Below are 15,324 nucleotides of genomic sequence, written 5' to 3'. Positions count from 1 at the left end.
CATCTCGGTGGTTTCATAAACAGAATTCAGTACCCTACAACATGTCAAAAGTCTAGAAGACGCGAGGTTGAAAAACACGATCAAATACTATTATTTATATGGAAAACCCAATGCTTCACATAAAAACGAGGCTACAGGAAAGTTTTGTCTTTTGTCACCAGGTCATTAGTTTCAATGCCAAGACACCTGTCAAAGTTAATGGAGAAAAGATTCAAGTGGATCCACAGTTGTTATTTCAGTGTCTTACTTTTGCTACCCAAAGTGAAACAGTGGATGACATGGGAGTCGTGTTCCAATATGAGCTGTTCAGCTATCCAATGTCTTTGTTTGATGCTTTATTGAACCTTCTCAAGCCACAAAATGCAGCATTGGCAGATGGCATCTGGGCTAGGCTGCCTTCAGTTCCCACTGGGCCAAAAGGTGGAGTACAATGTGTGCTTGATGGCGGGGCACTCCTTCATCGGATTCTGTGACCACAAGGATTCCCTACATATAGGGTAATCAGTGACATGTATTACCAGTACGTGACACGGATGTATGGTGCTACAATTGTCATATTTGATGGTTACCAAATCAGTTACCCAAAAGGTATTACGTACCAGGGTAGTGTGGCCGAGTGGCCGAGGCCTAGACCTTGAGATTTCAAGACCGCGCTTTGGCCACTCGCTAAATTAGTTTCAGGTAGTGCCTGGATCATTTTCCTGGCGCACTTGAAAATAGCCAACTGGTTTGCCTCCCGCCAGTTGGGATTCTTAACAATTGCATATGTTCAGTGTTCGGAGATATTAGCTACTAGCTACTCTAAAATCCGAAGTTAAACAAATTGATTATTATTAACCAGATGCGGACAGGAGAAGATAAAGTAAATTGTCAAACACGCCACTCACAGGCAGATGCTGATCTTCTTATGGATCAGACAGCTGTGGAAAGTGCAAGAAGAGTGGACACTACTTGTGGGGGATGGCACCAATCTGCTTATTTGCTGCTCCATAACACAGAAGTAGACGGCCATGAATTGTTTTTCAAGCCTGAGCCAAGTTGTGAAGGAGAAGCTTGGTGAAGAGGTGTGCAACAACATTTTGTTCATCCATAGCATCCTTGGATGTGATACCAAAGGAGGCAGTGCGGTCCAGTGGTTAGGGCACGTGCCTTGAGATGCGGAGATCCCAGATCCAAGACCCGCTCTGAATCCTCGTCGAATTTGATCGTGGTAGTCCCTGGTTCAAGTTCTCGGTTGCAGTTATAAATGTCCAACTGGTTTGCATCCGGTCAGTTGGGATTTTTAAAAGTTGTTGCAGTGTCGTTGATTTCGCTTCATTGGCCCTTAAAAGCCCTAAGGGGAGAGGTCAATTAAGTATGTATGTAAACCACTTCTCACCTCCATGAAATTGGCAAGGTGGTCTTGCTGAAGAAGTTCCTTGCCTGCCCTCGTTTTCGCGATCAGGCGAAGATGTTTAACAACAAATCTGCCTCCAAAAAGTATTTTGTCGCAGCAGGTGAAAAGGCTCGGGTATGAGCAGCGGCAATGTATCATGGTTGTCGTGTTTGCTTTCACGTCCAACACTGGAAGGGGGTCAGTGAAACCGTGTCAACAGAGGAATGGGGGTGGAAGGCCTGTAATGGATAGTTTTTCCCTGTGATGACCCATGTAGCTCCAGTACCTGAAGCTATCCTTTGCGTAATCAGATGTAATTGCTCTGCAGATTGCATCAGCCTAAAGTGTACCTGCAGAAAGCACGAGCTCAAATGTTCAGCCGCTTGTAGTCAGTGTAGAGGCTTGGTTGCACTAACTCTCTACAGCCGAATGACTCTGAAAGCAGTAGTGAAGATAACGATGATTCATGACATATGCATCCTTCTCCACTGAAGTTATATTTGCTGAGGTGTCTCAGAGATGATTGTCCTTGTCTCAGTGGTGTCAGTAATGTTTTTCTTAGTTCAATTAAATTTAAATCAACTTTATTCATTCAATTAAATGAAAGCGAAGGATACCACAGGTTATCCCCATCGAGGGTATCCTCCCCGCAGCCGGATGTAATTTGCTTTGTTGTAAATAACAAATATACTGCTGCAACGAACGGTTTCAAACTGTGTTCGTTAATATCCGTTAATACACATATGCGTTCGAAATCTATAGTGAAAATACAGCAATCATGATGAGTAAGGATTCTACTAAATTACAATCTCATAGAAAGGAAATATTTATCCGATGGGTGTCCTCAACGTCGTTGTGTCTGATGTACAACCAATTAGTGACCGCTTTTTCTCCGGAGTACCTGGAGAAAAACCCTCGAAGTCAGATTGCGATCGACTAAAACTCAGCCCACACACGACCTCGGGGCCGAGGGTTGAACCTGGGTCGCAGAGGTGGAAGACACGGTTGATAACCGCCAAGCCATCCTTACTCTCCTTTTACAAATGACAAATAACAAACTAAAGACATGTTGCTTTGTATTCAACCTCGAGTTCATTTTGACCTTGAAAAATTTTGTATTATTTGTATTTATGAGAAAACTATAAGCTAAGCCGGCTACAACTTATAATTCACCTGTCTTTCCATTTCACTTTGAGCCTCAAACAATGGTGAATTTTTGGCCAAAAATACATGTGAAAGTAACAGGGTTTGTACAGGTCATGGAAAGTCTAAAAAATCATGCAATTTAAGAATTTTATTTTCCAGGCCTGGAAAGTCATGGAATTTTATGGTAGGTTATGGAAAGCCATGGCAATTTATAAATATAAATCATTGCAGTTGTCAAAGCAAGGATAAAATGAAATGAAATAAAGACGAGTTTCTTTCAAACAATCGGAAGTTTGGCGGACAGAGGTCGATAATTTTTTCAAATCTGAACTGAGTTATGTCAGAAAATATCTAAGATAAGGATAGTTTTGAAAAATTTCTTGCGTGACAGCTAAACTTAATGTCAAGCTAGAAAAGGTCATTAAATTTGAAAGCTTACGAACCCTGAAGTTACTTTTCCTTGTGGATGGTATATGGTCTCAGTAAAAATTTGTATCTTCCCTTTCTCTTATTGTTGTAGACTTTTGATATGTTTATTCATGTACTTTTCTGAGATCAATGGAGAAGGAAAACCTTCTGTTGCAATTTGCGATGGGTCAAGAAAATATATTGACTGGTCGACCTACCTTGTTCTAAGCTTCGCTTGAATTCGCCATTTCTGTGGCTTTTCAGAAGGTAAATCAAATGATGAGAGGACTTACGGGTACTAGCATAATTTCTTTAATTTACATTTCTCGTTATTTCCGTGGCAGAAAAATTATTCTTCCTATTGCCTTGACCTGTGACCTAACATGTAACCTGATCTGGCCTGCAACCTGACCTGCGAAATGGCATGACCTGACCTGCCACTGACCTGCGACCTTACCTGACCTGTGACCTGTGTTTTAGACCCACCTGTAAACCTGAGATTAGCCTGTAGTTATTAGGATCAGCTTTGTTACTTTCTTTGAAAATTGGAGAAACTCTGGCATGCTTCCATTCATCTGGGAAGATTCCAGTAGAGATTGAGAGGTCAACTATGGACGTTAGAGAAGGGGCAACTATTGGTGCAGCCTCTTTAAGGAGGCGTACCAGTATATAGTCAAGCCCAGTGGCTTTATTTGTAGGTGGGCTTTTAATGATACTGAATATTTCATCACAGGATGTATTTTTGAGACTAAGGGTGCGTTCGATAGACTATATTTCGGAATAGGAATACATGGAATAGAAGTTAGAAATCTCTCGTGTTTACGAAGATTCATTATAAACTTGTCAAACACCTGCTAAAATGCCATTTTAAACATATCTTTATTAACCTTAATAAGTCTAGATCTTGTGATAAAATTGATTAAAAAGACAAACGCAACTAGATTCATTTTGACAACGTTTCGACATCGTCCGATGTCATCGTCAGGCAATGAATTTTAATCGGATGAAGCATAACTTATAGTACAAGAACAATAGAACAATAGAACAATAGAACAATAGAACAATATATACAATAGTACGCTAACAAAAAATGTGAAATCTAAGTAAATAGTTTTGCCCTGACAGAGTCTGACTGTACATTAAGTGATGGTTTCAATTCTTTGATGTAGAACATCTCATGAATTAAGCAATCAAATTTCGATGCGCATTTCTTTAAGACACTAAAACTCGCCGCTGGGGGTGCTGTTGTTTGGCCATGATCTGCTAGGCGTAACAACGACATTGTGATAACCAAGCCAGACAAAGGATCTGGTGTTGTGATAATGGATAAAACCGAGTACTTACGTTTATTGTCTGAAGCTTCTGTGTCTGATACAACAAAGTTTTCTGCTGTTAGTAAAGAAAGACCAAAAACTCGTGGCCGTCCTCCTAAATACTACCATCCGCTACTACAAAAAGAAAAAGAACTGGAAGCCATTGTTCGTAGAATTCTCCCAAAAGAGATTGCTGACACTGTATGCTTGAAAGGCTCTCGTCTTGCCCATCTATATGGGTTGCCTAAGACACACAAGAAAAACCTCTCAGTGCGTCCCATCTTGTCTTCGACCGCTACGTACAACTACCCTCTAGCGAAGTGGTTAGATGATAAGCTAAAAACACTATCCATTAACAACTACACAATTTCTGACACACTCATGTTTGCTGAACAGTTGAAAGAGCTCTCCTTCGATGAGGATGACATCTTGGTTTCGTATGATGTGACGTCACTATTCACGAATGTACCGCTTGACTACACGTTAGACCTGCTTGTGGAAAAAGCCTTTAAGGACAACTGGTTCTGTGCGACATATGATCTGACCATCTCTAAACAAGATCTTCTTGAACTGCTAAAAATCGCCACCAAAGACCAGCTTTTTCAGTTTAATGACAATCTATACCTACAAACTGACGGAGTTGCTATGGGCTCCCCGTTAGGGCCTCTATTAGCTAATGTATTCCTGTGTCATGTGGAGGAGATGCTAGAACAACAAGACAAACTCCCGTCATTCTACAGAAGATACGTAGACGATACCTTGGTTGTCATAAGAGATGTAGCTGAAGCAGAAAAGTTCCTAATTACGCTAAATAACTGTCATCCATCTATTCAATTTACAATGGAGCTAGCGGTAAACAACACACTACCCTTCCTTGGCATGCTTTTGATGAAACAAAGAAGTAAGATTACCACAAGCGTATACAGAAAAACTACCAACAAAGGCCTCTTGTTGCACTACCAGAGTCATGTGGACAACAAATACAAGAAATCTCTACTCAAGACAATGCTTCACCGGGCGTACAGTCTGTCCTCAACGACCGAGCTGTTTGAAGAAGAATGTGGAAACATAAGATCAATTTTTCACAAGCTACGATACCCGTCTGAATTGATTGAGGCAACCATCCGTAACTTTATCAATACATCAGATGTCGAATCACAATCTACCAGCAATAATTATAAAAGCACCATTAGAATCGTCTTGCCATTTATTGACCAAAAACCAGCCGATATTGTGAAGCGCCAACTTACTCAGCTAAATAAGAAACTGGATATAGATCTACAGCCAGTTTTTGTCAGCCGCAAGCTCGAGGATGTCCTTAAATTCCGTGAGCCCAAACCATCATTAGTCAGCCAACAACTAGTCGTCTACAAATTTCAATGTGGCTCGTGTGATGCGAGCTATGTTGGCTATACAGCTCGTCACTTGCATCAACGAATTGAGGAACATAGATACTCAGCTATCGGGAGGCACCGCCTAGCAGATCATGGCCAAACAACAGCACCCCCAGCGGCGAGTTTTAGTGTCTTAAAGAAATGCGCATCGAAATTTGATTGCTTAATTCATGAGATGTTCTACATCAAAGAATTGAAACCATCACTTAATGTACAGTCAGACTCTGTCAGGGCAAAACTATTTACTTAGATTTCACATTTTTTGTTAGCGTACTATTGTATATATTGTTCTATTGTTCTATTGTTCTATTGTTCTTGTACTATAAGTTATGCTTCATCCGATTAAAATTCATTGCCTGACGATGACATCGGACGATGTCGAAACGTTGTCAAAATGAATCTAGTTGCGTTTGTCTTTTTAATCAATTTTATTAACCTTGTTGCTTTAAAACGCCAGACATAGCGTTTTAAATCATCACTCCACGTATTCTTATTCCAGAATAGGGTTAATCAAACGCACCCTTAATTGTTGAGGATTTAGCCTCATTACCCATCATAGTCTTAATTCCTTTCCAGGTATTGTGAATATTGGTAGAATTTTCTTTGAAGTAATTGTTGTAATACTCGACTCTCGATGCTTTAATAGTATAATTAACCAGGTTCTTCCAGTCAGTGTGATTTTGGGATCGTGATGCCAGTTTCTTAAGCTTGTCTCTTTGAAACGTGAGGTTTTTCAAATTTGGAGTGATCCATGGAGCAGAATTGCCCCTGACTCTCTTTTTCTTTAAAGAAGCGTGACTATCGGCAAAGTGCATGAATATTTGTTTCAATGTATCCGATGCTTTGTTTAGGTCGCTTTTCAGGTTCAACCAAGTACCAGGGGGGCAGGTGTAAGATCATTTCTAAAATTGACTGGATCAAAGTTTTCGAAGCTCCTCAGTAGTATAGGACTTGGGGAAACGAGCTAATTTTTTGCAAAAAATGATCTCTTATCACCAAGTCCAATACTATTCTAATGGAACAAATATTTTGCGCTCGATTTTAAGCCAACAAAATTGCTCTCAATTTTTTGTCATTCAGATTGAAGTTCATTTAAATATTTGCATAATCAAATGGTTGATGAAAAAGCACCATAGCATGACATCAATAGACATTCCTAAGTAAAAATGTCAATGTATTTAAGATTTTGTAAGTTTGTCATCGAGATTGTTTTAGACTGGCACACTGACCTTTCATATTTTATAATGACCGTAAGCATAGCTTGTAATACCATTGTCAGGGATATATCTTTTATTATCGAAACAGCTGAGTGATATTTCAGGGGCACCCAACGAGGATATAGTTCAAAACTACTTAAACATAGCATTGTTAAAGGTATTTTAGTATTTAAACGGTAGATATAGGCATATTTTTATCCCCTAAAAATTTTACATCTGTTCGGATTTTCTAGCTGAAAGTCTAGTGATTCGAAAATTACAGGGATCAAAAGTTACCTTTTCGAAATTTTCAGCCAGAAAAAAGGCTCCCGAAAATTCTAGGTGACTTTTTTAGGGTAAAAATCCGTTAAAAATGGGCAATTATACCATTTTTTAGTCGTTCGAAAATCCTAGGACAGGCAGGCAAGCAAGAAATTTTACAACAAATGTTCCGAAAATTCTAGATCTTAAATCGTCTTCCGAACAGATATTTTCCGAAAATTGACGTTGGGCGCCCCTGATATTTTATTGACTTCATCGCTTCCGAGTTGATGATTGTTGCTTCTGATGGTTTTCATGGAATGATGTATTTGTTTGTTTTTGAATAATGTTTTTAGTCTTGATGTTTAATGTTTTTGTTAATGATGTTCTTTTTAATTCCTTTAGCAGTCTTAAAATTCTTGTCATTGTCTTTCATGTATGAATATCATTTACTTGTCAATCCAACAAACGCATTGATTGGAACGCTATAAGCTTCATCGTTGCCTTTACCACTTACGTTTTTGTTAGTTTTATCATAGAATGGACTATTTTGTGGGTATTCGCTGTTGTCAAATTTATTTTTGTCATTCCAGAAGTCTGGATGCACATCATTAGTTTCAATTTCATAACTTAGTATACATTTGTTTAAAAAAATAATTGTGGTGAAAATGATACATTAGTGTCTTCATAAGATCAAGAATACACATTCCTACATACCGGTCAATTAAGAGTAAGTGGTTCTTTGATGTTATGAACTGCTACTACATTTTCATTGAATATTTTGCTGCTTCCATAAGTTGGTTTTGAGGTGAGTTTCAATAATTTATTCTCATCTGTGACAAGTCTAACATGAACTCGCTTTCTTATGTTTTGCATTATTTTGCCAAAGACTAAGTTGTTCATTAGTTTGAGGAAGTCTTTTTCAAACGAATGTTTTGCATTAGTTTTTTATAAAGTATTGAAGTCAATATACCGTTTTAACCATAGAGACTGATTAAAATCTAATACTCTGTGTGCGTTCGTTACTTTTAACCCCATGTCAGTATGTAATTGTAAATTTCTTTAGTGAAGGACAAATTTTTCTTTGTTGGATAGAGTGGGAATCAGTTTATTGACCTGACCGATGGTTATATTATATTTATGTCTTATCTGTTCACAATAAGGTGATAGCATATCTTTTGAGACTTTGTTATTCAGCAGTTAATGGGTAATCATTATGAAGGTTCATAAATTCTTCAGGATATTGAAGATCAACTTCTAGAATCAAAACCCTTGTCACTTTCATTGGTATATTTATTAGGATCTAACTTATTAATCTATTTTTCAGTCAACCATTTAAATCCTCCTGTTTGTAAATATAGCTTCATAGCCCAACCATATAAATTACATCTAGATACATGATATACTTTGATAGTTCATTTGTATTATAATTTTCCATGTATTTGTTGTTTGCTTCACTTAATCTATTAGCAATGTAAAAATGCCGCCTGTCAACGCCTTTTTCTTTTTTTTAACGTATCTTTGAAAAAATGATGTATTACCGCCTTAAATCTTTTCTTGAGCAACACAATATTTGTCATGATTCACAATATGGTTTTCGTGAAAAAGATCCACTGAACATGCTCTTTTGGACATAATTAATCAAATTGAAACTAACATGAGTGGAGAATTGTACGAAAGGCCTTTGACACGGTAGATCACCGAATATTACTAAGTAAATTGCATCATTATGGAGTGCGAGGAAACATAAATGACTGGTTTTCTTCATACTTACTGGGTCGATAGCAAACAACACAAATTAGTGCTAACAATACTTCCTTAAAAGGAAGCAATTTTGTCAGGAGTCCCTCAGGGGTCGGTACTGGGACCTCTGCTTTTTTGATTTATATAAATGATATATCTAATAGTGCTGACCAACTGAAGTTGTATCCATTTGCTGTTGATACTCGTGTGCCATATGCTGACAGAAATCTTAAGTCGCTTGAAACCATAGTTAATGCTGAGCTTTCTGATTGGTTAACTGCCAATAAGCTATCTTTAAACATCAAGAAATCTAACCTTGTTATATTCCGACCTAGACAAAAGAAACTAAATCACGACGTTAACTTGAAAGTACTCGGCTATCAAACTAACACATATGTTTCCTTGGAACGTAAAAATTATGTTAAATATCTGGGTGTGTTAATCAAGTTATCAAGTTTATTATTAAGTCAATGTCAAATTAATGCAAAAAAAAAAAAAAGAACTCATGGAAATATCATATTGTCCACTTAGCTTCAAAAATAAGTAAAACAATTGATTGACATAATTGCTAGACATTCCGTACCCCTAGCTACTTTACATCACATATACATCTCACTTATCCAGCCTTATGTATTGTATGGCATAGTCGCGTGGGGCTGAGCTGCCAAGACTCATAGAAATAAAATTCTTATTCTCCAAAAACGTGCTTTCCGCCTGATGTTTTTTGGAGAGTACAAATCTCACGCTGTACCCTACTTTCTTTCTTCTCGTTTTCTTCCTTTCGATTTTCTGTACTTTAAATCAGTTGCTGTTCTGATGCATGACATATCTAACAACTTATCGCCTCCTAGTATTGCTAACTTATTTGTTTCTAAAGCAAGCAATCACTCATATAAAACAAGGTCATCTTCAAGAGGTGACTACTTTGTTAAACCCTCAAGACTTGACAAACAAATTAAATCCTTTTCAGGAAATGGTGTAAAAATGTGTAATAGTTTACCTCATGAAATTCGCCATCTATCCAAAAACAATTTTAAAATTAAAATCCACAATATCCTACTCCAAAGACTTTCAGAATAAAATGACTTTATTGATTTATCTGTCTTAATAACAAAAATATATTAGTACTCTGGCTTTTCATATTGGCACTTTGTATTGATTTGATTTTAGATATTTTCTTATTTTAGTTGATTGTTTACTCTGTACACTAGTTATTTGTATAGCTGTTCGTTCTACAAAGTATTGTTTGTAAGACACAATTGAATATCGTAGCTTTCTCTACTTGTTCTCTCTTTTATGCACATGTAACCACTGCTCGCCTCGACTAGCTATTGCTAACTGTGAGCAGTGCAGATTGAAAATGTATCACATAAGGAAATTCTACAATAAACGGAAGTAGCTGTAAACGGAAATTGAAATATATCTATATCAGTCATCTTTAACATAGTATCCTAACTCAAACCCGGACTAGTAAAATAATGACATGGGTCTAGTTTATAACATTGTAAACAAGTTTTCAAATACATCTACTAGTAGAATGATGTCTGACTTTATATACAGATCATGGTATTTGCCCAAGTGTTTCAATTTTAAAGTATTTCAAACATTTTGTGCATGATGATATTGCTCGTTATTTAAAATACTGTAAAAATCTTCTTGTGTTGGTAATTGTGTGTCATTAAATTTATCTAAGCTGTCCATGTAATTATATGGATAACCACCTTATTGCTTCATGAGCTTGAACTGTTTATTTTTGAATACTTTGGACGTATATTTGAATGATTCTAACTAATTGATCAAGACTTGAACTCATGAATTGAAAACTGTCAAGAAACACTAAATGTTTACCAAGTCATATATTTTTCCAAATTGTTTGGTATAGCATTAATGTTCATTTCAATATCTTCACCTTTTTTGTTTTTGCAAGTGTGCATTTTGGCTATTTTACCAATGTTTTGCATTATAAAATGACTGTCATATCCTCTTAGATTATAAAAAATAACTGGACGTTTGATTTTTTCTGGATTAATTTTAATATTACAATCTTGATGAGCTGATCTGCTGTATTTACCAGTGATATTACAATATCTTTTACTCTAATATCCTTTTTAACAAATTTTTTATCACAAATATGACAACTTATAGCTGTTTTAAAATCCTGTTCATTTTTCTTTCATTTGTAATGGTTTATTGAAATGCTTCATTATGATATCTTTACACAATTGAACCTCTTTTAACATCTCGTCCGTACAATTATACAGAACATTAGACCCTCTGTAAATTTGACCAGGTTTGGTGTATTTATCATCATAACAAAAAACTACTTTATACCGATATCCACAATCCTTATGTTTTTATATGCTTCTTTAAATGACATATTCTCATTAAGTTTGCATCTATATAATTTTTCTGTTATAGCTTCAAAATCAGCAAATTATTAAATTTAATGGTAGAGCTTTATATAAACATAATGTTTGTTTTCACCCTCTGTTATCAGTAAAAGGTTCATTTGATTTTCAAACTTTTGTTTTGAGACATTGCAAATGACTGTCTGTTTTCATAACCGAAAACATTTTATTGTACTGTTTGGTAGTAACCGGAACTTTAAGTCCTGTTAATTTAAGTTTGATGTAAATTCTTTATCAGATTTTTTAATCCTTTGGGCATCTTTTTGCTGCAGATTTAAATGTCTGATATGACACCATCTTAAACACTCATTATCTTTGTTCTAAAGGTTGATCAATCCTTTAGCACTGTTTTGTAATTCTTTTGGCAGCTTAATGTGATCCTTTTAAAGAGTTTTATTTAGTAAGATTAATATAATGGTTGCCGGTCTATTTAATAGGCCAGCCAGAGCCCCCTGCAATCTAAGATTTTAGTATCTATTGACTTAAACTAGATAAATCCAGATTAGTATTATTAATGACTGTCTGGGTTTCACTATTGAATTAAGCTGTTTTAGTAGTTATTATCTCCCCATGGTACTTATCAAAAGTAAGCTTTAATGTTTCAACAAATTTAAAACAGTTCATTTCATCCAATTGTTTGCTAAGGTAAAAGTCAATAGTGTTAAGAAGCTGTTTTAATGGATCTTTGTTATTTCTTATATTAACCTCAAATGATTTAGTTTATTCTTTTAAAGCGTTATCAACTTGTTTAATAATAGTTCTAGGAGCAGGAATAGGCTTTTTAGTTTTAGAAGCTGGTTTCGGTGTTAGGTCTTCATCTTTGTCAATGAAACCATACTCCGATTTTAACGGTTTTAACTTGGGCTGATATGTTTTTTGTATAATGTTTTTAATTGAATGATCTTAGTTTGATTAAATAACATGATCGAGACATCCTTACACTTTATTATAATATTAACAAAATGGGTATGTTTGTTTTTGTTTGTAATTTGGGAAAGTTGATCTGTTACAATCGTATTAGCATTTTTAATTTGGATATTTGACATTGTTTTTGCCTAAAAGAAAGTCTCCTGTTGATGAAAACTGATTTCAAAATTTGATGGTAAAGAAAAAGCTATTTTATTTCCTTTGTATGTTTCAGTTAGTGATTTTAGAATGTTAAAAATGGGTTGTCTTGAAATTGTTAAATGATCGGTGATCTTTTAAACTGTAAAAATTAAAAAAGCAGTAGATGTTTTATTTAATTGCTTTCTTAAACCCTTGGAAAGCCTAATTTGTATATTAAAATTTTCTTTGTTAGTAGTATATACTATTTGCTTTGGTTTTGATTTTTTAATTTTTCCACCTGTCTTTTCCTTGTTATCAAGATCTTTACATTGATTGTCGTCAATTTTATTGTCATGAAAAGCATATATCACATTCTTATTTTTCCTATAACGGTTTTGTTTCATCTCTTTAATCACAGAATCATTTCAATCACATTTTTTACCATCTTTAATTATTGTAATATTAATATAGTGTGTAAATTTTCGGTTCTTAGCAATTGAGAAACTGGCTTTTCAAGCATTTTATATGCCAATTGTTTTCAATTTTTTTTTGTTCATGCTAGTACTATACATTTTAATTTTTTATAATACCATATATAATTAATATTTGTGGCTCAACCCTGGAGATTGTGACGACTTTGTGATTGGAGGTCTAATTCCAAATGGCTATGGCTTTTAGCACTCAGCTCGCCAAGGGAGCGGAGGAGGAGTTGGATTGCTTTTCAAGAGTGTACTGAAAGTTAAACAAACATCTATTGCTTCCACCCTTATCGTCTATCGTCCTCCACTGTCATCTGGAAACAATCTTTTTACCAGCTTTTTCATGAATGAATTTTCCTCTCGTTTGGAATGTTACATCATTAAGACTGGCTCACTTCTGATCGCTGGTGACTTTAATCTTCATGTTGATGACACATCTGATGCTGTGGCTGCGAATTTCCTGGGTTTGCTGGAATCCTTTGATCTGCGACAACATGTTCATAGCTACGCCCACTGAGCTTGGACACACGTTGGACCTAGCCATATCTCGCAATGCTGAAAGCATTTTAAATGTTACTTCAGTTGATGATTCCTCTGTAATATCGGCCGGGATAATTACACTGTCTGTGCTGATCTTCAATTTGTTAAGCCTAGCTGGGAAAGGAAACGTATCCGTGCTCGAAAGCTTAAAACCGTCGATATTGAGCATTTTTAACAAGAACCTGGACTGTCTCCTCTTTTATCTGATTCCTTTAGTGACTTACTTGGCCTTCTCCACTTGTATAACTCAGAACTATCTAGCATACTTGATAAACATGCACCACTTAAATCGCGCATGGTTACCATCCGCCCTCCTGCTCAATGGTTCAGTGAGGAGATTAAACTGGAAAGAGGAATTCGTCGTCGACTGGAAAGGAATTGGCGAAGGAGTGGATTACCTGAAGACCGCATACGATTCCTTGAGCTTAACTGATTGTTAAGCCTCATTTACACTAGCAAGTTTTCCTTGACAAGTCCACTTGTCAAGGAAAACTTACCGATCGTACACACTAGCAAGTTCTCCTTGAAAAGTTTTTCCTTGACAAGTTTTCCTTGGTAGTGTAAATGAAAAATATGACAGATTTTTCTTACAAGTGCACTTGACAACTAAGTTACACTAGCAAATATCGCCCTTGAAACGTTTTTCCTTCACAAGTGTCCGTGCTAGTTTTTAAACATGGACACTTGGCAAGGAAAAACGTGTGATGTGTTATGTTCTCAAGGGAGATATGTTGTTCAGCACGATTCTAAGAGATAAATAACATCTCATATCTAAACAAATCATCAATGTTTGGAACTGTCATAGTGTCCTTAAGTAAACAGGCCGTGAATGGCAACAATAACATTGTTCGATAACAGTGTTCTAGATCAAATCTGCTCAATCACTCGTTGAGGTGGAGTTGAAGTGCGCATCGATCGGCGCAGCACCGGTGTAGGAGGGGCACGTGGTGTATCTTTTGCGCCCAACTCATCCTGTGATGGTGTGTCAGCATTGGCTGGAACAGCAGGCTGAGAGTGTGGAACAACTCCCGCGGACGTTGTTGAAGTCGCTCCCCCCACCGGTGGTTCTACTTTTAATGTTGGATGAAACTTAATGATGAAGTTATCAGGTCTGCTTTTCCCTATTTTCTCTCTGTTAATGGATGAAATATGAATTGCTGCTTCTTGCATTGTATATTATTAGATTACATATTCTTTAATTAAATAATTGAGCTGAATAGTATTTATAGCACCAAGTTTGTTTAATGAGTGAACAATTTGTGATAATTCATGTTTGACTCCATTATTTCCAGCTAAAAGTGATCCACCTCATAATTGCAATCTATCCGCAAGATCTTTAACATTGTTGTAATAACGAACTCCACTTCCTATTTTTTTGTATTTTTTACTTGTTCTACGAATAGGGATTTCACTGATTTTATTCAAATCATGAAACACCATTTTTGATAAAGGATTGTATTTCTTTTTCTATTGGATCTCTTTGTAAGTAGATCAAGAGTATCAAAATGGACTTGTTTATCATATACTTTTTTCTTATCTTAGTAAGCTATTAATTTAAGTTGCCCAAACAATTTAGGAACATCAATTATTTAATTTCCATAGCTACCAGTTTCTGGGTTAATTTTATGAGCATTTCGTTTCTTTTGTGTGTAAATACCACTACCTGATTGTAAAGTCTTTTTACCTTCTTCAATAACGCCAATTTTATTTCTGTATTTTCGTATTAAGTTGATATCTTCAGTCAACGCATCAATGTTCTATTTATTACTAATTTTGCCTGTATTATATTTTATCGTATTCGTCAATATCAATATCTCCTTTAATTGAAGCATCAAATACTTTTGATGATGGTGATAATTTATATTCAATCAATTTTTGTATTTCATTTACATTATATCCTTCGTCTAAGTTTGACTTCATTTTTGGTCCATCATGGTTGGTTTATAATCAAGAGGTAATTTTGTTTTTTTTTGTGTTGATGAGTCTGGTGGTTGATTATAAAGTACTAAATCCT

General features: G+C 35.9%; 1 protein-coding gene across 1 annotated transcript; it reads left to right on the top strand.

The window, feature by feature from the left end:
• The first annotated feature begins 4,251 nt into the window (after window positions 1-4,251).
• Window positions 4,252-13,287, top strand: LOC137984466 (uncharacterized). The gene is made up of 2 exons (XM_068831638.1): window positions 4,252-5,847; window positions 12,970-13,287. Exons 1-2 carry the CDS (start codon window positions 4,252-4,254, stop codon window positions 13,285-13,287), a joined length of 1,914 nt encoding a protein of 637 aa, XP_068687739.1.
• Window positions 13,288-15,324: the final 2,037 nt, after the last annotated feature.

The sequence above is a fragment of the Montipora foliosa genome, chromosome 14 (assembly GCF_036669935.1).
Source record: "Montipora foliosa isolate CH-2021 chromosome 14, ASM3666993v2, whole genome shotgun sequence".
NCBI lineage: Eukaryota > Metazoa > Cnidaria > Anthozoa > Scleractinia > Acroporidae > Montipora > Montipora foliosa.
The sequence above is the reverse complement of the archived record's forward strand: the minus strand, read 5'-3'. Positions and strand labels throughout refer to the sequence as shown.